The 25,794-nt window shown below is 51.7% G+C and overlaps 2 protein-coding genes across 3 annotated transcripts in view; one reads left to right on the top strand and one right to left on the bottom strand.

Moving 5' to 3' along the window:
• Nucleotides 1–4,881, top strand: part of SLK (STE20 like kinase) — a 62,314-nt gene extending 57,433 nt beyond the window's left edge. For both annotated transcript variants that reach the window (XM_027529336.1, XM_027529337.1), the window contains one exon: nt 1,232–4,881. In XM_027529336.1, the coding sequence (XP_027385137.1) occupies nt 1,232–1,378 (147 nt within the window). In that variant the 3' untranslated portion in view covers nt 1,379–4,881. The remainder of the gene's footprint in view (nt 1–1,231) is intronic.
• A 1,002-nt stretch (nt 4,882–5,883) lies between these two features.
• The window catches only part of COL17A1 (collagen type XVII alpha 1 chain), a 47,059-nt gene continuing 27,148 nt past the window's right edge, over nt 5,884–25,794 (bottom strand). The window contains exons 24-56 of the mRNA XM_027529334.1: nt 25,639–25,701; nt 24,978–25,013; nt 24,311–24,364; nt 24,032–24,067; nt 23,488–23,523; nt 22,854–22,916; nt 21,615–21,650; nt 21,270–21,341; nt 20,482–20,508; nt 19,508–19,543; nt 17,721–17,756; nt 17,403–17,483; nt 16,134–16,169; nt 15,534–15,611; nt 14,572–14,625; nt 14,205–14,258; nt 13,526–13,585; nt 13,159–13,185; nt 12,825–12,857; nt 12,674–12,748; nt 12,316–12,366; nt 11,729–11,854; nt 11,080–11,217; nt 10,682–10,750; nt 10,275–10,394; nt 9,666–9,755; nt 9,456–9,566; nt 8,951–9,097; nt 8,345–8,683; nt 7,713–7,850; nt 7,434–7,496; nt 7,219–7,281; nt 5,884–6,856 (exon numbers count right to left, since the gene is read on the bottom strand). Of these exons, the coding sequence (XP_027385135.1) occupies nt 6,804–6,856; nt 7,219–7,281; nt 7,434–7,496; nt 7,713–7,850; nt 8,345–8,683; nt 8,951–9,097; nt 9,456–9,566; nt 9,666–9,755; nt 10,275–10,394; nt 10,682–10,750; nt 11,080–11,217; nt 11,729–11,854; nt 12,316–12,366; nt 12,674–12,748; nt 12,825–12,857; nt 13,159–13,185; nt 13,526–13,585; nt 14,205–14,258; nt 14,572–14,625; nt 15,534–15,611; nt 16,134–16,169; nt 17,403–17,483; nt 17,721–17,756; nt 19,508–19,543; nt 20,482–20,508; nt 21,270–21,341; nt 21,615–21,650; nt 22,854–22,916; nt 23,488–23,523; nt 24,032–24,067; nt 24,311–24,364; nt 24,978–25,013; nt 25,639–25,701 (2,501 nt within the window). The 3' untranslated portion in view covers nt 5,884–6,803. The remainder of the gene's footprint in view (nt 6,857–7,218; nt 7,282–7,433; nt 7,497–7,712; nt 7,851–8,344; nt 8,684–8,950; nt 9,098–9,455; nt 9,567–9,665; nt 9,756–10,274; nt 10,395–10,681; nt 10,751–11,079; nt 11,218–11,728; nt 11,855–12,315; nt 12,367–12,673; nt 12,749–12,824; nt 12,858–13,158; nt 13,186–13,525; nt 13,586–14,204; nt 14,259–14,571; nt 14,626–15,533; nt 15,612–16,133; nt 16,170–17,402; nt 17,484–17,720; nt 17,757–19,507; nt 19,544–20,481; nt 20,509–21,269; nt 21,342–21,614; nt 21,651–22,853; nt 22,917–23,487; nt 23,524–24,031; nt 24,068–24,310; nt 24,365–24,977; nt 25,014–25,638; nt 25,702–25,794) is intronic.

Below are 25,794 nucleotides of genomic sequence, written 5' to 3'. Positions count from 1 at the left end.
TCAGTAACCCTTTTCATTCGTCTCCATCTCACCTTTCCCCTCTCTCCAGTCCTACCCACCATCGGGTGTTCTTCCCAATATTCCTGTCCTCTTAACTGACATCTAGGCTAGAAACCTGAATTATCTTTCATTTCCATCAGACCCCACATTCAGGCAGATAACAAATAATTTGGACTCTCATTTCATAATCTTTCTTTCCCTTTGCTGTCTTCCTTCTTAAAATTGTTAGTAATGTCCTAAAGGTCCACCTGGTCTCTTGTTCCCTTTCCTCTCTTCGTCCTTGGCTGCCGTCACCAGTGTTTATCCTCAGGAGCATCTCTGATGCTGTCATAGTGGTACTGGTAAATCTTTAGTTTCATCAGAACAGAATGTAAACACCTCACTTGGACTTTGACGCCTTCACGGTGCCACACTTTGGCCACGTCAGCCCTCCTGACTTACCTCCCGCTCGCCACCTTGTTCCCAGTTTCTGGTCCAGTGCTGGGTGTGATCACCATTACTCACAGCAGCTCCAACTTCCTGCCTCTGCATTGTGTCAGCTCACCCTCCCTGGGGTGTCTTCCCCATCCTGTCTGTCAAATTCTTATCTGTCCATTGAAACCAAGCTCACAGTCTTCCTCTGAGAAACTTGCCTGTGTCCTTCTGTCTTTTCCTGTACTTTGTTTTCTGCAGCAGGACTTCTCCTGAGTCACTTTGTCCATAAAGTAACTGATTACCTCAGATACTTAGCAAGTACTTAATATAGTTGTTCCATACTGTATGTAAAGATGAATCTGCCTTAGGTCTTATCTTTAATCTGTGGCTCAGTGTAGAAGAGAAGACATGCATATCAGTAATCAAAATAAAACGTAGAAAATGCTGAAGTTCCATGTGGAAGAGACGGATAGTAGTTAATAATAGGTGCCATCTGCTGAGTGCCTAATATGGGTTAAGTACATTATTAACACATTTAATCCTCACATAACAACCCAGTGAGGTAGATGGTATTATCCCTGTTTCACAGCAGAAGAATGAAATGGTTCTGTAATATAGAGAAGTAATTGAAGTTTCATGTGGCTGAGCCAAGACTTGAACCCAGAGCTGCGCAGCCTGTGGTCCTGGTGTTGAACAGCGTCTTCTTCGTTAGGATAACGTACAAAGACTTTGGGGCAAGTGATTTTGTCTTGACTGTTTCAGAGTAAATTCTGTTTGTAATACTAGTGCATTATTTCTTTTTCCCTTCCTTTTTAAGACACTGGAAGAAGAGTTTGCTAGGAAACTACAGGAACAGGAAGTGTTCTTTAAAATGACCGGGGAGTCTGAATGCCTTAACCCATCGACACAGAGCCGGATTTCCAAATTCTACCCCATTCCTAGCTTGCATTCCACTGGATCGTAACAGAGGGAAGCATGCTGTGGTTGGGTTTGGCTTTTTAAGTACGTCATTCTGTTCTCTTCATCTTTAGCCGTAGTCTATCAGAGAGCTCACGAAGACAATCACCTGCCTCACCTTCTCGGTGTTTTTTGTTTGTTTTACTTGTTTAGTAACGATGGAGGGGAAGGAACTAAGACAGATGCTGGGCCATGTTGGCAAAGTAGCATCTCACAGTAATTCCCTAAGGTGATTTTTGCATATGCTCTTAAAAATCGTGTTATTTAGATACTGTTACCTGAAAGTTATTTAAAGAAAACTGTTACGTCATTTAAGTATTAGTAAATATCTTTTTACATGACAACTTCTCAGTGATGTCTAAAATCTATAATTGAAGCTCTCTACACTGTGGAGAATTGGAATAATTTTTTGGTGAAGTAGCTCTCATGAAAAAATTTTGAGTGGCTCAAAATATGATATTGATTCAGTAAATAAATCTCTTTAAATGTTAGCATCGGACTCTTTTAAAAGAGAAAAATTATTTCAGTAATTTGTCTAAAATAATTACTTGTTTAGACATAAACTAATAATTAAGGGTGCTAGCTTTATTATATAAAATAGTGCCTAAAACACTAAATTTCAATTCAGTCTAAAATAGCATTTCCTCCTTTTGATTCAACAGGGACAAAACACCCTTAGCATTAAGCATTATTGTTTTTTAAATCTTGCTCGTATTACCATTTGATAGAAGTTTTCATCCTAAAGTATAAGTTGGAAAGATGAAAAAATAAAAGGTAGCTTTTAGATGTCCAAATTGAAAATATAAAACTCACCAAATTAAAAAAAGATAGATTTAGCTATCTCAGCTTATTTCCTAAAGTAATACATGAGCTGGTTAAATGGCTTCTCCCATCTTAGCAACTTCTGTTTAAAATTCTGTCATAGGCCGGCAGGCTCTGAGTTATATTTATGAATATATTTTTCTGAAATTAATCTCAAAAGAGGCATTTGTTCAGAGTAATTTTGAAGGAAGAATTTAAATAAAATATTTAGGCAAATACCAGAAATGACTTTTTATTGTTTTGAGATAAAGTCATTCATATTTTGGTTTTGTTTTTTCCATGTTTAAATTATTTACATGATTTGAGTGGGAAAGTCCTAAAACCTTTATCCTGTGGCTGCTTGATATGTGTAATTATTAATGAAATGTTCACTCTAGTCCTCTTGAGGGTTAGATTTTCAAGCACGTGTCAGGTCAAACAGTATTACAAACCATATTTTGAGGTTGTGAGACAGCACATTTGTAGATGAAGCTTGCTGCCTGCCGTTTGCAGACTATTAATGAGTGCTAGGTACCAAATTGTAGAAATGTCAGTTTTTAGTAATGTTACAGTTGAGGCTGGTGAAAAATGCAAATGAAACTTTGTGGGAACACTGATTCATGTTAAGAAAATGTAAATATCTGTAGCACTTTCTTACAGTTAATTTGAAAACTTTGAATGCTGAACCTTATTTTGTCAGTGGTTTATAGATGATTTAAAAATGCATGTGATTTTAATTTTGTAATTGTTTTGACAAGCATAATTTACTTGGACAACTTTGTAGGTAGCCTTAACTTCTGCCCAAGTTTGTTTTTTATATAAATATATATACATATATATATTATGTATGGTTGTAAATTCATACACTTATCACATGAATGTGTTACTGTATACAAAACTTTGAACGCTTTATTCTCAAATGCTGGACTGAAAAATGTTTTGAAAGCCTTTTAAAAAAAAAATATATATATATATATATATCTTTATAATGTTCAGGATGATGGAAATTGTTTATATTGTTATGATAGAAATGACAGTATAATGTTACCCAGTGTATTTAATGATTTATTTGAAGGAGAGGAAGAAGGTTCTCCTACCACTTCCTCCTTTGAGATTTTCAGTATATTGACTTTTTAAAAATGAATACTTCAGGCAGTAGACATTTTTTCAGTATCATTTAAGTGATATCCTATGTGATGAATGGCTTATGGCCCATAGTTAATTTGGTCTGAATATTTGGTTCTTTTTATTCCTTTCAACTTGACATTCAGAGAATTGAATAAAGGAAAGAGGCTCAGAGTAGAAGGATGGACCCTCTGGTAAGTTTATTAGCAGCTCTTGCATCTCTGTAAAATTACCCTTTGGATTCCTTGTTCACACTCGAGTTCTCTTTCAAATATGACCAGACCATATTCATGTGGGAGCAGGACTACAGAATGATACATATGTAGAGGTAAAACCTTCATTTTAATACTTAGAGTTACATAAATCTTTGCAAAAAGTGTTTTGTTATAGACCGTGCTGTTTGTGCCCATCCCTGCCCCCTTCCTGCTAGGCCCTGTATTCACATACAGAAGAGTGGTCTTTCTTTCTTCCATGAAGTGTACATAGGAGGTTGGGGGGGCAAAGACACCTTTGCAGTTGAAGAATACAGTCAAATCCATTCCTGATTTGGTGGTTTTGTTGCTGTGACAGAATGTGCTAGGAAATGCGTAAAAGCAGTTCTCCATCCGTGCCCCGTAGTTACTCGGCCTCGCCCCGTCCCTGCGTGCTGTGGACACGCTGGCCACCACACTTCTGCAGGCCTAGCTCATGCAGCTCGTTGCACCAGGTTGCCTTTCCTAGTCCTGTCAATCCATGGTTAGGTGCGAATTGCTGAATTAGCTGCTATAACTCTATGGAGTCAGTTAAGCTTTTTCTTACCCTTTTCTGTGAGGAAGCTATAGGGTGGGTAAAGAGGAAATTTGGAGTGCTTATACCTTGCTGAAAATGTTAACACTTCCCTGTGACAGGATACAGCAAATTGTAATTAAATATAAACTAGAACCAGAGCTACCTCTAAGGAGTGTCTCCTCAAGCACAAAGCTCTCAGGCACATGAGACTCACTGTCACAGAGGGCCTCTGACTTCCTGAGCGTCAGTGAGCTTCAGAAGTGACTGTCCTTTTGTACTCTCCTAGTTCCCTTGTAACTGCAGTTTTCCCCATTCCACACTGTGCTGAAATGACAAAGACTCTTCTGAGAAGCCAAATCTGTCAAATGATTTGCTAGAGATACTGTTGACTGAAGGAAAATGGACAACTGAGGTGGAGGAGGAGAGCTCTTTAGTTCCAGTTCTAATAGGCTTCTGATTGAATAAATCCATTCTTTTCTGGGAAATGATCTTTTATAGGAAATGGGATGTTTTCAGTGCTTTTCTTAAGTTGAAGGCACAGCAGTTAATGCCACTCTTGTTGGTAGCCTATGGCTGACGTGGTTTTGATCCAGCTTTAAAACTTCTGCTGCTCAGCTTGGGGTAGAGTGTTATACCAGTGTTAAATGTTGGCTGTAGCTTTTTGTGATCCTTCTCTGATTTGCAGTGTAATAACTCCACAAGCTACATTTTTCAGAAAGAATTTGTTTCAGAAAATGCCTCTTGTCTGTTTGGGAGCAACATGTCTTTTCAATCATGGGATTGACAAATGAAAAATAAAGTTATTTCTTAATCTACTTTGGGAAGCAGTCTTTTATTGAGACTCTTTGAAACTAGATTGTCCTGCGTGAGAATGTTCTGTAGCCGTTTTAAAAATCCTAGCTGTATTTTAAAGCTTGCAGTTCTCCAGATGGTCTGACCGGGACAATCAGAGGTACCATTGTTCCAGAGTGTCTACTCACCACACACAAGTGTCCTTTTCACTGCTAACTTGGAGGGAGTGGCTTTTGTCAAGCAAACCCCTCCTTTGAGTGGTGCTTAAAATATTTCCATCAACATATGTGTATATATATACCTCTCTTTTAATGTCCTTTTTTTCCCTTGAAATAGATTATTTTTCTCAAACATTTCACAAACCACATGACTCATTTCTGCTAAAAATAACCTGTTTTTTTTCATCACTAATACGTTCTGTGAGAATCAGTAGACATTAGGCAGCATCATCTGGCGAGTAGTCAGCTTGGCCGGAGGGAGGCACCATGTGTCACTTTCTAATCCAGGAGCATTGCATACTGCAGAACTCATGCTTGACTTGTTTTTTTTTTTTTTTAATGAAACAAAAGAGGCTAAGACCCACTTCCATCCAGCTGAGGACATATCTCATATCTGGGTTCTATTCAGAGAAGTTAGCAGTTTGGGGCTTTTACCCTATTTCTCTTGGGTGTCAGATTCTGTGAAGACTTTGGATAGCTTGGATGGGTAAGTCTCAACTAGGACAAAACTCAAAAGTTTGGTTAATCAAGATAAGAATCATTAACGGGGATATGAATACTTGAGCTAAGGCTACTATTACAAAGACAAATTGAGTCAAGCCTCTAGGTAAAACTAAAATATGAAAAAGGCACGATGCAGTCATTCATTATGCATAGTAAGTTTTCATTAGTAAAACGTCAAACTTAATAAACCAAAAACTATTTTCTTTTCCTTCTTTGCCTCCTTTCCTTTCTTCCTTCGCCCCCCGCCCCCGCCCCGCTTTTATTTATTTATTTTTTGGTTAGATAGATCACATTAAAACATAATGTTAAAAAAGAAAAAAGCCCTTTAATTGGAGATTTTGCAATTGAAATGACTCTTCATCTAACAGACCACGTAAATGTTTATAGACATTGAAAAGTGCTTTCAAACCAACTGCACCCAGTCCCCCACGCGTTTCCTAGGTGCAGAGCAGGGGTGCTGGCTTCCCCGGCAGGCAGGCTGCTCTCCCTCCCCTCCCCTTCTTTCCTCTTTGCCCCTTGCCCTTCTCGTCCTGTCTGCCACAGCCTGGTTCAGGGTAACATACTATCAGCTCTAGTGTGGACCTACGGGACAGCATAGCTGCAATCAAACAGACTTCCTAAGTAAGTGGAAACGTGATACACAGTGAGAAAGAACTAGTAGAAACCCTGTCACCACCTTCAAGGGAAGTAGATTTCTTAATTTTTTCAGTTGCGCGAGTTTCTTCTCAACCAGCTGATTCTGTTTGTTACGACTAGAGAATGCAGGGTAAAGAGGAGAGAGAGGAGCTGGGAGCACAGCCCTGCAGCGTTAACCAAAACAGCCTCCTCGAGTGGTACCCCAATCCCGTCTTCCAGTTTCTGGGCTTGTTTTTAAGGAAAAGCTCAAGGGCGCCTGAAACAGCTTTTATGTATCTGGCTTTCCTAGGCTGGTGTTAAAAGAAGCCAAGGCGCTCGGGCCTGGACAGCAGGGAGACCGGCCTCATCCTACAACACCGCACGTGGCCACTCCCGAGTCCACCCTGTGAAGCTGTCTCAGACTGTGTATCTTGGACTGAATTCTGCAGACATACACATTGTCCCAGACTAAGATAAGGGTTCTAGTTGACTATTTGCTGTGTCAGTAAGACAGTGAGCCTCCAGCTTTTACCCTCTGGAGAAGTCTTGACCTAAGTGCCATAAGCCACTGCAAGAACTGGTCCAGGGGGCTCTTCCACCATGGGTTGCTTATGGCTTGACGGCAATGCTTCTCCTCCTCCGCCCAATGTAGAATTGGTCACCTAGAAGTGGGCCAGTGAACAGGAAGTTAGGAAATGCCTTGCAGTCTCTGGGGACTTTCTCTTGGGTAATCACAGCAAGTGTGACCACTGCAAAACTGGCTTGAAAGATGAACTCTTCTGTAAGACTGTCTGATTTAAATGGATTACCCCATTTCATTACCAGCCTGGTTTTCCCTCTCCTCCTTGCACTGACACTCTCCTTCCTTTCCCCCTGGTGGTTCACTTGATTGTTACACAATTGACATTGTTGGCAGTGTCTCCTTGTAGTAACTGGCATTTGCCTAAGATTTTCAAGCTTGCTGTGGCACATGCCGCCTGTCTCCCAGGCCTCCAGAAACCCACACCATAGTCGTGAGCCTTACCTTTGTCTCCTTTTTCTCCCTTGTGCCCTCGAGGACCTGGTGGCCCAGCAGGGCCCCTCTCACCTAGGAGGACAGGGGGGCACAGCTAAGTGGGGGCACAGTACAGGGCTCCTCCCCACAGGAGGAGCTGCACGCACTCCCCCATGGCTCTGGCAAGGGAGCTGCTTCCCACAGGGGTGGTCGTTCCACAGGTGGCTGTTTCAGCCACCACTTACCTTTGGGTCCAGGGATGCCCATCTCTCCCTTCTGCCCAGGGGGTCCTGGGATGGCTCCATAAGCTGCAAGGGGGAGAAGCGGGCCTTAGACTAGAGATCACCCGGGTGCTTGGCAAGTAAAGTGATTTGTCGATAATGGTAGAGTTTGGACTTGTAAGAGGAAAACCAAGTTTATCAGCTTTTTAGCATCTCAAGTGTTAATGAGGTTTTTCGGGACTCTGGTTCGTGAGACTGTGCAGCAAGGTAAGTCTGGGGAAGGTAAATGGGGGCTGCCCTTACTTCGGAAAAAGTCCATGAGGTCCTCAGTCACATTGCTGTAGGCGGAGAAGATCTTGCTGATGCCAGGGGGCCCCTGGGGCCCAGGCCGGCCTGGGGGGCCCTGCACCGTGTAGGCCATCCCTTGGAGCAGCCCCTGACCTGTGAAACACAGAGTGTGGTGGGCACAGGGAGTAGGGGTCACCGGCCCCCTCTTCAAGGTGGGAGCGCAGGGCCCTCTGACTAACTCCCAGTACAGTTTTGACTCTTATGCAGCAGCGAGGAAGGAGCCCTGCAACTTCTTTTGTCTCCGGTGTTGGTGAGCAGGTCTCCACCTCCAAGGGCTTATATTGCAGGCCTTTTACTATACATTGTTGTATTGGTAAGCCACAAGGGGAAAGGGCTTAGCCACCAACCTTCCCTCAGCCCCCCTCCACAGTCATAGACACTTCTGAGAAGCACAAGTAAGAAGGGGAAACAAAGGAACCCCAGCTTCTCTGCTCCCTGCAGCACAGGTTGCAGTGCTGACTGGGCCACTTGAACTAAGCTCGTCTTCAGTCCCGGCCCATCTGATGCCAGGACCGCTGTCCTCCTCAGCGTGGAGGTGCTCTCATGCTCCCAACCCCACAGCCCTGAGGCTTCATGGCCCGACTTACGCTGCAAGCTCTCCGACACCCGAACAGCCAGCTCGTTGTAATCCAGACCTCCGGCAAAGCTGGTCCCGAATCTGCCATTGCCGCCATACATGCCACTCTCGGCTGCGGCCCCGTAGCCTCGGCCCATGTCCATGCCAAAGGCTCCCGCTTCGCCCAGGGAGCCTCCACTGGCTCCTCCTATGCCCATGGAGGAGCTGTAGGAGGTGTCCCTACTGAAAGAGGAGGAGCTGCCACTCCGGCTGTAGGAGCTGTCCGTGGACACCAGGCGGGTGTCCCCGGGGGGCCCCTGGGGCCCAGGGGGACCCGGGGGGCCAACGATGAAGCTACGCACATCAGGACCTGGGGGGAGGAAGCGGCATTACTGGGAGCTGGGTCTGGGGGAGAGGAAGAAGTGGGAACTGGGGTGGGGGGCTGGTTCTTGACACCCTTTAGCAGGATGTGAACTCGCACCGAGTGGAGTGTGGGCTGAGAAGAAGCCGGACTTCTCCTGCTGGGGTGGCTAAGGTGTTTAGCCACCAGGCCCTTCAAACCCTGGCCACCCTTTCATAGAGAGAAGCCCGGACTGGGAGGGGACAGAGGAGGGACAGGGACGTCAGGGGCACCTACTTGTGAGATAGCTAATCAGCTCACTCCGGAAGCTGTCACTGTTTTCAGCTGCGTATGTCGCCAGAGCTCCTGAGATGCCCGGGGGCCCTCTAGGGCCTGGGGGACCCGGGGGACCAGGAGGGCCTGGGATGGATGATAAGCCGGCAGCTGAGCAGGAAGCAAGAGACAGAGAAGAATCAGGGATCCATCACCAGGACCACTGAATTCCCAGCCTGGGGCCCTCTAGAAGGAGGCAGAGGGAGACCCACACACCCGGGTCCTGGCTTCCTCCAGAGTAAGTGCTCCCCACTGCCCTCCACCCCCAGTCCCAAGCCTCATTCAACCCACATCACATCCCCTCCCCCAGCTCTTCTGGGACTCAGAGCTCCCGGCTGGGCACCTGGTCATCTGCTGGCCCGAGCTCTCCCATGACTTCAGAGCACAGTCTCCCCAACCCACCCCCACCCCCACCTCGCCACATCTCCCCCTGCAGGGCTGAGAGCACCTCGCCTGCCTCACTCCTTACTCTGCAGGTAGGATGAGAGATCCTCCGTGCTGATGCTGGACCATGAACTGCCTGGGAGCCCTGGGGGCCCAGGGGGACCTGGGGGCCCAACGATACCTCTGAATTCAGACCCTGAGACACCGAGGAAGAGCAAGGATCAGTTAGGCCTGGACCGAGGGGCTCTGCCCTCCACCCTGAAGCACTTGATCAGATGGCCCTGATCAGCCCTACCTTGGAGCAAGGAGAGGAGCTCCTCATAGGATGTGCCCGGCAAGCCTGGGGGCCCCGGGGGGCCAGGAAGCCCGATGCTGACTCCAGTGCCTGAGGAACGAAATCCCAAGTTGTGATGGATGCAGGTCAGGCAGGGAAGGGAGAGTGGAAACACCATATCGGAGAGGAAGCCAGATGGAAGCCACTTGAATGGAAGTAGGGGCCGGGAAAGGGGTGAGAGGGGCAATAGGGAGAGACTGGCAGAGACGCAGGCGTGAGATCCTGGGCAAGGACACTGCAGAGGAGGGACTCTGAGGCTGGGGAAGAGTGCAGGTCAGCTCTCTCCTGCTGGGTGTGTGCATGTGTGCGTGCATGCAAAGGTGGGCATGTGTCTAGAGAAGTGTGCATGTGAGTCGTGTGCACAGTCCTTGCAGAACAGTGCCCGGGGCACTCGCTCTGGCTTCCCTCGCCAGGCTCTGTGACCTGCTCTGGGGCACAGGTTTGAACTGCTCTGAATACCACCCCTCCTCTGGGTTAGGTGCAGCCTAGTGGGAGAGGGTCAGGGATGTCTAGCCCCTGCATGCCCACCCAGGCCCTCCTGCCCCCCTTGCCAGGGGTGCAGACACTCACTGGACATGTAGCTGAGGATGCGGTTGCTCAGCTCTGCATAATCCAGAGACTGGAGGAACCAATCTCCACCGGCTCCTTGCGGCATCAGGTACTGCTGTAGATACTGACGCACATCATCTCCTGAAAGGAGAGGAGGCGCCATGGGCCACTGGCCAGCTTGGCCTCCTTGCAGACCGGCCCAAGTGATGTGTGAGCTGGGACATTGGCAAGCTGCCAGTAGCTGAAGGGGTACCTGCTACACTCATCCCTCAGGGGAGATCTGACACCCTCTGTCCAGCTGACTGCTGGGAGCGAAGTGGGAGTGGCTCCTTGGCCCGAGGGACCGCCAAGTGTGCCTGATAAGTCAGCCAGGAGAGAGGGGCACCCTTCAGCCCCCCAACCCCCACTGCCCCCCCCAGGCAACTCACGCCGGAGCGCAGCCAGGATGTCTTCAGAAGAGATGGAGGTGGAGGATGTGCCGATGTTGTAGCCGGAAGCTGTGGGGAAGGAAACCGGGTCACCTGCTTCGCTGGTACTGAAGCAGTGCCCTCATAACTCGAGAATCAAAGGCCTGGTCACCCAGCTGCTTCCCTTGGGGGGAAATGAATGAATGGGGCATTTGCAGGATATTTATAATTTCTATTTTTCTTAATCTGAACAAACCTTTTTTGGAAGCTAGATCCAGCAGCCTGATTACTATGAATTTAATATTGAGCATCACATTCACAAAAAGGGCAAAACAAGCAGCAAATTAAGAGACGAGGCTCCAGGAATGACCGTGGACCTGGGAGGAGGCTTGTCATCACAGGGGTGGCAAGAGGCTTACTCTGTAAGTAGCTCACGACGAGGCTGGCCAGCTCTGAGTAGTTGAAAGTCTCACCGGTGATGGTGGTGACAGGCCCGGGGGGACCAGGTGGGCCTGGGGGACCCTGAACTCCAGACAGATAAGACCTGATACTGTCACCTGCCAACAAAGAAAGCAAGTCAAGCCTGTCCCCAAGAGGGCGCGTCTCCCCCACAGAGGTGACCTGAGCACTTAACCCACTCGTGGGCCAAGGCAGGTCCAGCAGGGAGCCTGGACCCCCCTTGTTACAGATGGAGAAACTGACGCAGAGTCTGTGCTTGGCCCGGTGGATCTTGAGGGCTGTGGGCCAGCAAGACCCCAGTCGGTGACACATCTGACCAAGCTCTGGCACCCATGTGTGTGGAAATCATGCCCTCACCTCCATGGAATGTGCAGGAATGCAGTCTGGGGCACGCACACAGGGGTGAATGTGTGTGTGTGTGTGTGCACACATGGAAAAGTGTTTGTGTATATGAGCCTCTACTGGGGCTCTATGTCCATGTACAAGTCTATGTGCGTGGGCAGGTGTGAGAAGGTGGGAGTTAGGGAGCTCATGGACCTGCACACCTAGCACACACCTGTGCACACACATACACACGCATCCTGCCCCACTCAGATGTGGGGTACTCACTCTGCATGTAGTCAGAGATGTATTGCTGAATCTCCAGGCCAGAGCTGCTGAGGGAGCCTGGAGGCCCGGGGGGCCCTGGTGGGCCTGGAGGACCCTGCATGAACGTGGTACTTGACGACGATCCCCCTGCAGGAGAGAAGGCCACTGAGTTGGTCTGTCCTCTCTGGGGTCAAACCAAAGAGCACAGGCAATGCCTTCACAGTCTGAGGAGAGAGTCTTTCTCAGGAGAACTAGGACAGTGGCAACGAGCTCCTAGGAGCTCTCCCAGGCTGAGTCCTCCCTTTCCTTCGACAGCCTGTGCACTGCCCACACAGCCCTCCTCACCCCTGCACCCCTAGCTCCCGATCTCTGTTCTCGCCATCACTGTCATCGGCATTGTTAGTCATCTTTATCGTGCAGGCATCCTTGTCTCCCACCCCTGCTATCTTGTAACCTCCTCAGGGGCAGTTCAGAATCTAGCATGTAGAGAAAGTACCTCATTAACACTGAATCATGGATTCGTGAATGAATTAGTTAATTAATATCCTTATTGGCACAATCAACCTCACTTGAAGACGGGGAGAATTTTGGGCACCTTGGCTTCTTACCTCGAGAGGGCCCACCAGGAATGCCAGGAGCCCCTGGGACTCCGGGATCACCTGGAATCCAAAACAAGAAGCTGTTTGCATTGCCTCCTCCAGGAAGCCTCCCCTGGTTAAGCTCAACCACTCTATATCAAATTGTGACTCAACAACTGACCCATGTTTCTCAGTCTCATTTCTGAAATGATACCACAGCTTCCTTGGGCAGAGACTGTATCCCTCCAACCCCGTCCCTTTCTCCCTCAGGCTCTCCTTTCTTCAGCCTCTTCTTCCTCCCACGGCTGGAGCACTAGCAATTAGTCCTTGCCCTCTCTTCGGGCTCTGGGAGCCAGCCTTGTTCCCACTCTCCACTGCCTGCACTGACCTTTGTCACCCTTGGGTCCCTGAGGGCCGGGTGGGCCTGGTGGTCCCTGCAGGTTGAGTCCAAGAGAACTGGAGCCTGGAGGCCAACAACACAGTGCAGTCAGCGGGCGGGAGAGGCTCCAGTCGGGGGGACGGCGGTGCTCAGCACTTACCTGAGCCTGACAGCCCTGGGAAGCCTCGCTCGCCTGAGGGACACAGCAGAGAGGGGACGGTCAGCTGTGCCCGCGTCCCTCTCCTCATGCCCCACCGAAGACACCACCTCCCTCCCGAGGCTCCCTAAGACTTATGACACAGCTGGGGCAGCACCGGCCCTCGGGCAGTACCTAGAGCTGCCGCATAGACATGTGCACACACGCACACGCAGGCACATAATTCTCAACCACAGACACCCTCTGATCACTCATTTGGACCAAACCCCAGAAGCTCAGGGATCTCGGAAGGTCAGCCTCCACCCCCTAGGATTGTTTGAGGCCAGTTCTCCTGTACCTTGGTGTCCTCGGGGGCCTGGGGGGCCTGGGGGAGAAAGCAGACAGTTGTGAGACATGTCCCAACCAGATGCTGCGACTTCAAGGGGCCCGAGGAGGGGGCGGGACAGGGCTCTGGGCCCAGAGCAGACTCAGGGCTTGGGGCTCCCCACACCTCTGCTCCAACAGGACAAGGCAGAGGTGGACATGCTTTGCAGAGCTTCTGACCAACCCCCGGCCCCTGCTCCAAGCTGCTGAGCTCCTAATGGGGTGTGGCAGGAGAATGAAGACCTGCCCCAGCTCGTCCAGCCTTGTCCAAATTCCTCTGGCCACCAGCAGGCCAACCAGGGGCACACTGACTCCCGGGCCCCCTAAGACACTGCTCTTACCTTGGTCTCCCTTGGGGCCTGGGGGGCCAGGTGGGCCTGGAGGGCCAGAGAAGAAAGTCTCTGTTGAGGGAAGAAATAGTTTTGAGTGTGGACGCAATGATGTTTGCGAGGGAGCAGCATCTAGAACAGCACCAGTCGTTCTGTAGATGATCAACATTTGTCAAATGGATGGATGGATGGTTGGTCGGGAAGTTGGATAGAAAAATACTTAAAAGTAAAGAAGGAATGAAAAGCCTGGTGCATGGACGGATGCATTTTCTGCGAGGGATAAGCTCTGGGCTCAAGTTTGCCCTAAACTTATTTCCGTATGCTTCTATGTTCTATGGTCAGCATTTATCTCATGTCAGGAGCATGTGTCCTGCCTGCTTTATCAGAACTGGACTCCCTGATGATAGGAATTAGGTCTCTCTAGTCAGCCAGAAGCTCCCCACAACAGAATCGGCTGTCTCCCCCAGGCTGGGCTACCAGGGGCTCTCAGGGTGGCTGGGCTGGCATCAGCACCCTCCTTCCCTGCAGCAGGTAGCACGGCGTTTATGCAAACACATCCATGGTGGCAAGTCAGAAGGAGGGAGCGTGGACAGTAGGTCAGGAAGACTGCATGCCCGTGACCGCAGCGTGTGTTGGGGTTGGGGCTGGGGCCGAGGTGGAGAACAGGAGTGATTTGACCCCCCAGCATTACCTGAGCTGGTCAGGAGAGATCCTGGTGGGCCTGGTGGGCCTGGCAAGCCTTCCCCTAGAAAAGAGAACCGCCCAAGACTTATCAATTCCAAGAGGTGGCCAGGAACCCTCTGCCCAGGAGGAGCAGCAGAGAAGCTCTTCCTAAGAACCAGCCAGGAAGCAGCCCGGGCTCTGGTCCCACTGTCTCCCACCTACCCCGCTCTCACCCGCTGGGCCTGGGGGTCCTGGGGGGCCTGGCATGGACAGTCTTGTAGAAAAGGGTAAGGAAGAAGCAATGCTGAACCCAGGATCTTGCTTCCTCACTAAGTGCCTTGAGCCCTGCCCTGCCCCCAAGATTTCCCACCTTCCAAAGACCCCTGAGTGCTCACCTGGTGGCCCGGGAGGTCCAGGTGGGCCTGGGGGGCCTCGTAAATCAATACCCTCTGTGGAAAGAAGAAACCAGAAATGAGTAAAAGCTGTCATGAGACTGCTCTCTCTGCCAGCCTTACCCCTCACCAGGATCATCAGCAACTCTACTCACACCCCACACCAAGTCATGGGTCATGGCCTGGGACCCTCCAAGACACCCTTGGCTAGAGGTGCCTTTTGCTCTGAGCAGGGTGGGCTGAGTGGCGCTCCCTGGTGGCTGTTGCCGGTGTGGCAGTGACGAGCAGGAGCATGGCTTCGGTGTCAGGAAGCCTGAGTTCAAGTCCTGCCTCACCACTGCTGGCTTGTGACTTGGGGCAAGATCTTGAGCTCTTTCAGCCTCAGTTCCCTCTGCTGTAAACCAGAGGCCCGAGACCGGTATCATCAGGGCGTTGCACAGGCTCTCTGGGACACCAAGGCAGAGTGGCAGGCACATGGCGACTGCCGGACTGGGGCCGGCGTTGTCTTTGTTAAGGTGTCCAGTTGTTAAGGTGTCCGGGAGGGCGGCCCGCAGCATCTCTGCCTGGGCTCTTTAAAGGATGGGGAACAGGAGGACCCAGGAGTCAGCCCTGCCAGGCCGAGTCTGGGGCTGAGAACCCAGGGACCCCTGTGGCGGTTTTGGGTGGGGAGGTCCAGGACTCATCACACCCGCAGGGCTGGGTGCAGACACCCCATGTGGCCCTGGTCCTCCTGGAATCCGAAGAAGCTGTCTGACAGCTGCGCCAGCCCCTGTGACTCATCTCCATGGCTGATAAAGCCCCTCTGTTCTCTTCTCTCAGCTAGCACTGCGTCTCAGAGGAGCTGGCCATCCTTACGCTGGGGCTCACGATGACTCCCGGGTGCAGCTGCCGCAGGCCCCCATGCTCGGCCACCTCCCCACTCCCACCCCCGCGCCACCTGTCCCAGAGAAAACGGTGGTACTCACGGGTGGACAGGACCTCAGAGAAGGAGCTGCTGCTGCCCATGAATGATTCGCCAGCCAGGCCCGGCTCCCCTCGCGGGCCTGGGGGGAGGACAAAGAGTTGGGGGTCACCGCTCTCAACAATCTGTCAGTGTGGGGCTGAGCTGAGGATGGGCGGGAATGAGCCAAGTGTGGGTGGGGCCAGAGTGTTGGCTGGGAACCAGAAACACCCCAGGAAGAAATGGAGGATCTGGAGCCAGATGGTATTTTGGATACAGTCTGGATATTTGGCTAAGTTGCTGGACAGTGACCTGATTCTCAGGATCTGGTCACAAGAAGCCTGAGGCCTGTGAAAACTGCTAAGCTAGATCCTGATCCAGGAGCCTCAATCTCCCTTTCTAGGGGAACCCCTACCTCCTCAGAAACATGGAAGGGGGTGGGAAGAGGTGTCTCCTCTGGCTGCTGAGGCCTTGCAAGGGCCTTGTGATGAGCTGGGGGGCCCCCTCGCCTCCCTTCCCGGGATGCACCTCTCTCATTTCATTTTAAAGATGGGCATATTTCCACCCTGGGAAGGAAGCTCTCCCCACAGCCTATGGTCATGCATTCTTTCAGAGCGACACATACCTTGCTGTCCTGGAAGACCAGCTGGACCAACAGGGCCTGGAAATGGGGTTGGGGAAGAATAGGTTTTACCACACCTTGAGGGTCAGAGTTCTAGAAGAACTGAAGAAAAGGCAGGTGCCTAGGTACATAAGTGGCTTTCTCACAAGGCATGGAACAGTGGCCCAAAGTGATCAGCTTGCTTATTTGAAAGCAATAAGCAATTTGAGACCAGCCCTGTGGTCTGTTCTGGTGAGAAATTCTCTGCCAGGCCCTGGGGCCCTGGGATGGGCAGGACTCTGACACTGTCCTCTGATGATTCGAGATTTCTAAACGCCCACAGTGTGCCCTCTGTCACTGGAATTTATCAGGAGAGAAGGCACTGGTCTTCTTGCACTGGTCATGTTAAATAATGTATTTCACTTACACACAAACATTTTAAATAATTGAAAAAGACATAAAAAAATAACATGCATTTTAGATAAATAAAAAAAATATCACCCATAATTCTTTAACTTGCAGGCATTTTGTTTTATTTCCTTCCAACAGTTTTTTCTTATAAAAATGTAGTTGCAACCACCGAGCACACATTATTGAGCATGCTGTGCTAAGTCACTCAGTCGTGTCTGACGCTTTGTGACCCCATGGACTATAGCCTGCAAGGCTCCTCTGTCCATAGGGATTCTCCAGGCAAGCATACTGGAGTGGGTTGCCATTTCCTTCTCCAAGGGATCTTCCCAACCAGGGATAGAATCCAGGTCTCCCACATCGCAGGCGGATTCTTTTTTGACTGAGTCACCAGGGAAGCCCATTATCGAGTATTCTCCTCTTTAAACATCTTTCCTTTAAGTCTTCCTATTTTTGTAGCCATCTCATTATTGTTGGACAATTTAGGGATGTTTGCTTCAAATAGACTCCTAGCATTTTTGTTGCCCCTGATGCATGTTATCAAGTTGTTTTCCAAGAGGAAACAATTTGAGGACAGACTCTTGAGAGGAACCTGGGCCGAACCCTGATTCAGCTACTTCTTGGCTGCATGGCCCTAAGCACATCGTTTACCTGCTGGGGCCTGAAGTGGTGCTGTGGGGCCTGTGGAAGCAAAGCACACTCAGGGCTTGGGATACTTGCTGGGGAGTAATCAGGGCTCACCAGGCTGCCAGGGAGGGGCTTTCTCAGCCTCTTCCTATTCTTCCCCGGGTTCCAACCCAGGTTTCAGATTTGACTGAACGCTACTGTAGTCAAACATCAGCAAGCCTGATGCTGACCTGGGGCAAAGCAAGAGAACAGACTGACCTGGGGCTCCTGGAGGTCCCGGAGGTCCCATGGCTCCAGGAGGTCCCGGGGGACCTGGGACAGTGATAGTCGACGATCCCTCTGTAAACAGAAGGCACATTCAATGCTGAGCCCCACTCTCCTCATTCAGAGGCACAGGGACCAGGCCGGGCTGTGGGCCAGGTTGGGCCAGTACAACCTCTAAAATTCCCCCACCCTCCTCCCTCTGACTGGCAGAGCCAGCACTGCATTCTGCCCAAAGCACTGAGCCTGTAGATGTGGAGGGTGTGGAGACAGAGCCAGGACAGATGCCCAGTACCCTCTGCAGGGCCTGCCTACCTGAAGTCATGATCTTGCCTGGAGCTCCTGGTTCACCTGGGAGGGGAGGAAGAGGAGAGTGGTTCAATAAATCATTTTCAAGGCTTCTGATTGCATTTGAGACCCATTCCTAACCCTCAGGCTAAAGGCATTTGAATTAACTGAAGGGGAACAGGCAGGATGCATTAAGCACCAGTCTGTGCCCAGGAGACCCTGGAGGCCAGAGAGTCAATCTTCTTGGCTCACAATAGCTTTTGGACGAAGCTGGGTCTCTGCAAAGGGGCTTCACTGGTGGGTGTTGGAGAGTGTGCCTTTTGATGAGGCCAGAATATGCCAATTTAGGAATCATTCCCACTCCCATAGTCTATCTTCTCTCACCAGGGGCATCGAAGGCTCTTACTGGGAATTTCTTTAGGTGGAAAGAGTACCGAGAGGTCAAAGAGCAGAGGTAGTAAGCCTGCAGGGTCAAGTCTAGTTCCCATGCTCCTCAGGTGCCAATTCCCCGGGACAGGATAGGGGCCGTGCAAAGTTAAGGTGGTGGTGGTGGGGGGTGGCGGTCTGTGGTCTGAGGAATCCCGAGTTATGTAAAGGTTAACAGACGTCTTCTCTGCCCTGTGTTTCAGAGGATTGAAAGGGCAAATGTGCATGGGAGACTTCCAAGACGGGGATGGCAGATTCACACTTTCTCAAGGCCATCTCAGTGAGGGATCTCTGTGGACTGGAGACCCACAGATTCTAGAGAACCAAGAGAGTGAAGTAGAGGACGGAAGGGTCCTTGACTGGAACTTTCTTGTCATTTCCCAAGGCCTGTGGGTATTCAGTCATCCACACACAGAGGGGTGATGCTGATTTCCCCCTTTGGGGGAGCAGAGGGGTGGTCTCTACTTGTGTCCTGCCAGCCCCTGGGGGTCAAATCTAAGAAAAGTACTTGAGTTATTTTTGTTGGAACACAATCCAGTATCAGGTACAATGTCCGCCTCTTGTGCACACTGGACAGAAAGCCATAGCCCCTGGAGAAAGGCGGGGGGCTCTCCTGGAGAATCCCAGGCCTCTCCCTGAGCAGATCTGTGGACCTGGAGATGTGTTTGGCCAGGATGTGCTGAAAGAACTCCTTGGCCCCAACCAGTTGGAAATAGTTTCTGGAAAGTAGGTCCCCACAAGGTGACGGTGACAGAGGGCAGCTCTATGGAATGTCAGGGTTCAGGATGGTAGGCTCACAGGGACAGAAGGAGAGGACCGTCCCTGAGCAATGCCTGTCCTGGACTGGCCCAGGGTTGGGGGCGGATGCTAGCATTGCCCTACGCGGAAGGGTCCAGTCCTGAGGATGCTCCCCCCAGAACTCTGACTTTGCCCTCTCAGTAGCTTCTGAGACCCTCCTGAATGAAAGCCCCCTCTCAGAAAGGGGGTGGCAGTGTCCCAGTTACACTGAGGTCTATGTGGATTATAAAACCTGTCCCAGGGAAGAGTCACACTACGGGGGGACCAGCCTAAGTGAGGGGATGGAGCACTCTCGGGGTGTTTTAGAGGTGGGATGGAAAGGCCTTCAGGGGTGGGGGCAGCATGCTTCCAGATCCTCCTTCATCAAAGGCTGGGGGAAACCCAGGCACCAAAGTGAGGTTCTAGATTGTGGGGAACAGAGTGGGGCTTGAAGATTCAGGGCTTAGTTGATCAGAAGAATCCTTGGCTCCTCAACCTCACAGCCTTCCTCTGAAGCCACTAGATGCCACTGTTGATCCAGGCTCTTGCCAGAGAGGGGCCTCCTGCAAAAATGACTAGTGACTGTCTAGTTTGTTTGCAAAGCCACTTACCTTTAACTCCTGGTCGGCCGGGGGTACCAGGAATTCCTGATGTGATTGAAAACAAGTGAGTCAGGATGATGAAGGGCAGCAATCTCAGACACCCTGTGGTGGCACCTAGCACTGGGTCACCTAGCAAGGCCGCAATCACGCACTGAAACCTGCAGGCCCAGCTGACTGACTTCCACCTGGGCCCAGAGGCCCCTCAGGCAGTCTCTTGCTCTGAGCCCTTCTCCATCTCTAGGAAATGGGGCAACAGCTGGGCTGGAGAGAGGCGGAGGTGCATGGACCCTGCTGTGGGGGATCCCCTGAAGCCTCGGGGAGTAGGGACTGGGCTATATATCTGATATATCAGATACATTCCTATATATTCCTATATCTGATAACACTGCCTCTTGCTTTCATCCACTGAATTCCACCAGGAAGCATTAGAAACAAGTCCCTGTGTGCTGAACTGTTGGGGGAGATGTTGTTTGATTTTATTTTGTATCTTTGCCTAATTTCCTTTAAGAGTTGGGGCTGGTGTGGTGACAGTTTCTCAGATCCAGGTGGGTGCACACTATTCAGCTATTGGACAGACTGGACACTGGCGCTGTCCCAGAGAGGCTGGGCCCTTCTGCATGACACGACACCCACTCCCTGCTGAGCCATGGAGGCTGTGGTCTCTGTGGGACTAACGGGACTTCTGAGCCTCCTCACAGGGTGGGGGGGAGTGTGTGTGTCGGTGGGGGGGGTGGGGAGGTGGTCCCTGCACCATAGGGGGCCAGGCTCAGGCAGACAGAATTTGCTTGTGATCTAACCTCATCTCTCCAGAATGCCTTTCTAGATTGTTCTGTGAGTATTTTTCCTGCCTAAGGTGTTTCTTCAGACTCAGTAAAATGACCTGAACCCATTCTTGCTGGAGGGTGAGGGGAGGAGTGGAAACACTCTGGTGACTGGAGAAGCTTCTGCAGAATGCCAGGGGTGGGAGTGACCCAGTAACTCACCCTGAGGTCCTTGGGGTCCAGTGAGACCTATGCAAAACAAGACATGAAAGGAGAGTTGAAGGGCTGAGGAGCCCCTGCCTCAGCCCAGGAGCGGTGCAGGGAGATGAACCCTGTGTGTGGGGCAGCCGGACTCCAGGGTCCTCGTCACCCTCTGGGTGATGTGCAGTTCTCCGACCCACTGCTCCACTGGGGGGTGGTCCTTAGCCTTTTTGGGGTCTCAGACCCTTTGGTGTCTGAGAGCTACAAACCCAGAAAGTTCACACACTCATTGACTCTCATGCTGCCCCCTAGGCCATCTCCTTGGCACTCCCCATCTGTGTACCGGCCAGAGGAGCCAGGGGGCCCCCTGCTCCTCACAGGCCTCGGAGGATTGCCATCCGCCCTCTTTCCTGTTTTGATTTATCCCTCCTGCAGCTCTGGGGATCTTGCTCCTGTTGGGTCTTTGGTGGTGACCCTAACAGCGGCTTCTTTTCCCAGACTGGCAGCCGCTGGTGACTGTCCCAGCTATGGCCTGAGGAGGTCTGGAGGGCTCAGAGGAACCAGGAACCGAGTGGGTGATAAACTGCCATTTTTAAGAGACTCCTTGATGCTTTCTAGAACTCCTTGCTTTTGGTGGTGTTTTTTTTTCCCTGAGTTGCCAGACTTGGTGACTGGGCTGTCAGGACCCACAGCCATTATGCCTGGCTCCAGCCAGCATTTTCCTGATGAGCTTCTGGAGGAAAATGGACTCAGAAAGGTATACACGCACACACACACAGCACGGCCAGCTCCCCCTTCCTGCTCTTTACCTGGCTTCCCTGGGTCCCCAGAAGGTCCTGGTAAGCCCCGGGTTCCCGGCATTCCTGGAAGACCTTGTTCCCCTAGAGAGAGCAGTGCCACACGGAGAGTTTTCCCTCTAGGCAAGCTGGCTGGCCCGCACCTGGGAGCTGGGCGCTCTTGGGGTTCTACTGAATAACTTGCCAGCAGATGGAAGGGAGGAAGTGGGTGAGACCCGGGCCTTGCACACCTCCCTGTGATATACACCCCCTGGCATTGTGATTGGGGTGCTGGGAGCTGCCTGCTGGGAGGTGGATGGGACTCAGAAGGGTAGGCGGGGGAGGGGGGAGAGTGAGGAGAGCAGCTCCGTGACCAACCTCTTGGGCCTTGATGTCCGTCAGGGCCAGCGGGTCCTGGGAAAGCAGATCAAAGCTTTTCAGTGACTCTGGGAGCTTCCCTGGGACTCCTCCTTCAACCACCCTACAGCCTCACAAGCTGTCTCCTAGGTGGGGGAGGGGGAGCCCATGCAGCCCCTCCAGCAGCCATGAGACACGGAAGAAGCCCTGTCCTTGTCACACTGCTGGGCACAGCTTTCCCCTGTCCTCTGCTCCTAATGCCTCTTTTCCTGCCGAGAACTCTTCCATGGCCCACACTGCATGTCCCCGACAAGATGCTCAATGTGTGTTGGCCTGGAGGTCAGAGCCCTCTAAGATCTTGTCTTCTCTGCTGTAGGCATCATTCTAACCTCTGTCCAAAGTCATGTCCATCTGGGGCCAGCTCTTGCTTTTTGCCACCTCTCCGTCTTTCCTCACTCATATGGCTGCCTCTGGGGTTAAAATCTTCTTTACTTTTTCAAACCATCTGAAGAGCCCCTTCCTCCCTTCTTCTGGTTGGAAGAAACCTCTCTCTCTGCTGTTTCTTCAGAGCACCCTGTACCTCTCATGACCCTCATCACCTCACACGAGCTTTATCTCCCCTCGAGGGAGGTAAAGCATCTTATTGCCCAGCACAGCATCCTGAACTCCATCAGCACTTCCTAATAGTTTGTTAAATGAATGAGATCATCAACGCACCACATCCCCATCAGTGGGGCTTAAACCCTTCTGGGACATGTTGCCAAATGCCTGGCCACCTGGGGGGTCTTTGGCTAGCTTCCTTGTCCTGGCTGACAGGCCCCTCAGGAAGGGTCAGCCAAAGGACTGAACTCTGCGATCTGGCTGTGAGACCAGCCCTGGAGTATCAGGGCTGTGCCTAGAATTCTGCGGGTTCTGAAGAACCTCAGCTCTTGCCCATCCTCCCCAGGGGCCTGAGTACCTTGGAGGCAGGAACTGGCGGGTGGAGGGGTGCGGAGGAGGGTGGCAGGGGAGTGGGGTGGACCATATCTTGCCAAGGCCCCCCACCCTCAGAGCAGTAAGACGCTGTCGGAGACAGTGGCAGCTCTGTGAGCCCCAAGAGGATGCCCAGATCCAGGAATAGCCTGTAAGTGGAGTCTCTGCCAGGCGTGGACAGATTGATTAGAGAATGGGAGACACAGCTCTACACGGATCTCAGCTCCAGGGCATGATGATGATGGCAGCGGCGCAGACCCATGGTGCCTGCTGCTTTGAGACACTCACCCATCGCTCCTTTAGCCCCGGGCTCACCCACGGCACCAGGTAAACCTTTCAAGCCAGGCTCGCCTGCAAAGGAAGTGGACTAGGTGATGGAGGAGCTTGACCATAATAGAGCATGCCACCCTGCCAGACACCCTGAAGCCTGCCACCTCTCTGACCAGAGGAACTTGGCATGCCAACCGGAGGCTGGGGACACAGCGTCTGCTTTCATTCTAAAGTCAGGCCTCCCACCCCTGGCAGCAGGCATGGACTGGCCCAGAGGCCACGCCTGGTCTGGAGGGGCCTGTGTATGAGTCTCATTTCCTTGGCAACAAAAAGCTACCTCCTGTGGCCAAAGCACTAGTACTATTTCCTTTCAATCGTGCAAGCTGGCAGGAGGTGAGAGGAGAAAGGGATATGAGTAGTGTAAAGGCAACTAAATTCTTCAAAAGAATCAGAGACAATCATAAACTATCTTTCCTTTCCCAAACATATATTGCTGATGCTGGCTTATACTCCAGTCCAGATTGCAAGTCCTCTGAAGGTTTTTAGACAGAGATTCTATCTGATGCTTCTGTATTTTTTTCCCCCGCTTACAGTATCCAATGGATTTATAAAAAGTCTTTAAAGTAACAGTAGATTCCTGTGTGGGACTGACCTGTGAGGCCTCGGGGTCCTTTCTCACCCTGGTCACCTGAAATAAACATGGGGTGGGGGGCAGGGGTAGAGAAAGCAAGCATCAGTCAGGAGCAAGGAAAAGAATCTCACTCAGCAAGGGGAACCCTGGTTGCAGAACAGTTCCCATAGTATCTGGAAGCTGCTGTCAGCTGAATGTTGGCGAGAACTCAGCATTAACAAAGACCCAGAAAGCAAGCTAGATAGATTTCTCCTGGGTCAGGGCCCACCTGCAAACTGACCCAGGCCTTTCTGTCTCACCAGTGGGTGCTGGGGGTAACAAGGAGTCCAGTCTAGTGGGGAGAGGCCTCAGGGCTGTGTCCTTGCCACTCCGAGGACCACCCGACTACAGCGCTGTGACGCTGGTGCTGCTTCCCCTCTCTGCCTCAGCAGCACTATCTGAGAGGCTGGACTAGAGTCTTGGATCCCTCCCAGCCCTAGGGTCTGGTCATCAAGACCCCGGGGCAGGGTTCACATCTGGGTTCCCAGGCCGTGGTGATGTCCGAGCAGCAGCAGGAGCAACATACCTTTGGGCCCCGGTGGTCCCATGGGTCCTTTGTCACCTGAAAAGGAAATGGTCACCTCAGTGTGAAGAGCCTTGGTGGGACGAACAAGAAGGGGCAGAATCTGTGTCTGAAGTCAGGCTCCCCCACCGTCCTGACTGCCCCTTCCCCTCATATCACCTGTCAGCCTGCACAGGCTGTTGGCATGTCCACCAGACCCTCCCTGTGCCCCAGACCTCCTTCTTGAGTGAGTTGCATCTCTAAGCTAATGTCCCCTCCCTCCAGCCCCTCCACCCAGCTTACCTTTGATACCAGGGAGTCCCACTTCACCTCGGAGTCCTTGGGGACCTATAGAGCCTGCACACAGAGGAAACCACATGGGTGGAGGAGTGTCCCCAGCTTTGGAAGGGATGGACACGCACACGGATACATGCCTACATCCACACACACATACCTCCTGGGCACACACATGCGCAGACAAACACACTCCCTGGGGTAGAAGCCAAGCGCTGCTGTTTACGGTCTCCTCCCACGTCCCCACTGCTTCATCCTGGACTAGGTTCCTGGCCCCTGCGATTCCCAGGCCCAGGCATGAGAGCCCATTGTGGGCACCCTGGCAGAGACGCTGGACCGCAGGACAGTGTGGGCTGCAGCTTGAGACGCCTGGCACGAGCTCTGGCCCACAGGGATGAGGGGAGGCAGGCGCTTCGCTCAGATCACGGCAGGATGGGAGCCGCCTGCTGGGAGGGCTGGAGGGTCTGGTGCCCCAAGTCGGGTAAGAACAGAGTCTCATGGGACCCACTGTACCTGACCTTAGCCACAGGGGACACACAGGCAGAAGTGAGCTTTGTGTCTCCAGGAGGCTGTCTTTAGAATTGCTTCTTTGGCTTTAAGAATATTTGTTTCTCCATTTAACCGCCCTCTCTTTGCCTCAGAAATAGCATCTATTTTTGAGAAGAAGGCCACTGACCTGGGGGACCCTGCGGGCCAGGAGAACCACTGGAACCTGAGGAGGACAACGCGACAGTAATGACCAGATGTGTCAGGTACAGGCCAGGACACTGACCCCATGCGGAGTGGCATGTGGCGGGGGTGGGGCGTACACCCCAGGTGAGGGCTGCGCGTGCGCACCAGGACCCCAGAGTCGGCGGGTCCAGGAGTGACCCCAGTGTGAAGTCCTCCTTAGGAGGAGGCTGTGGCTGCCAGGATCAAGAGACCCCTTGCTCCTTCCCAGTTGAGCGTTTGGGCTGAGGCAGGGGCAGGGAGGAGAGGGGACCAGCTGGACATCGCACTGTGAGAAGGCCCTATCCCTTGGCGTGTCCAGACAGATTGCTCTCGAATGTTTGCCTCTGGGCCCTGACTGGCAAGGAAATTGTCTGACTTCACCCACTTAGGGGCCACATAACAGGGTCATTGAACAAAGATGGAGGCATAACCCCCAAATTCACCACAGAGCCAAAAATACAGCTCCAATCCTGACACCCAGGGATTCTTTTCTGGGGAGGGGGACCCTCTCTGGGCCTGTCAGCCCTGGAGCTGTGGATTAGGGCTGTCTGGGCTCCCAGTGCCTGGACCTCTGAGATCCTTCCTGGACATGGCAGACCTGGGCACTGTGTGGTCACTGGACTTACCTTTGGGACCGACAGAGCCTGGGACACCAGGTGGGCCCGGAATACCCGGTTTACCAGCATCCCCTGGGGAGAAATAAGCACTCTGAGAGGGCCCCCCCCAACTTCAGTTGCCCACTCAGCCCATGTGGTATCCTTTGCAGGGTGGAAAACACTTCC

This window comes from Bos indicus x Bos taurus, chromosome 26 (assembly GCF_003369695.1).
Source record: "Bos indicus x Bos taurus breed Angus x Brahman F1 hybrid chromosome 26, Bos_hybrid_MaternalHap_v2.0, whole genome shotgun sequence".
NCBI lineage: Eukaryota > Metazoa > Chordata > Mammalia > Artiodactyla > Bovidae > Bos > Bos indicus x Bos taurus.
The sequence above is the reverse complement of the archived record's forward strand: the minus strand, read 5'-3'. Positions and strand labels throughout refer to the sequence as shown.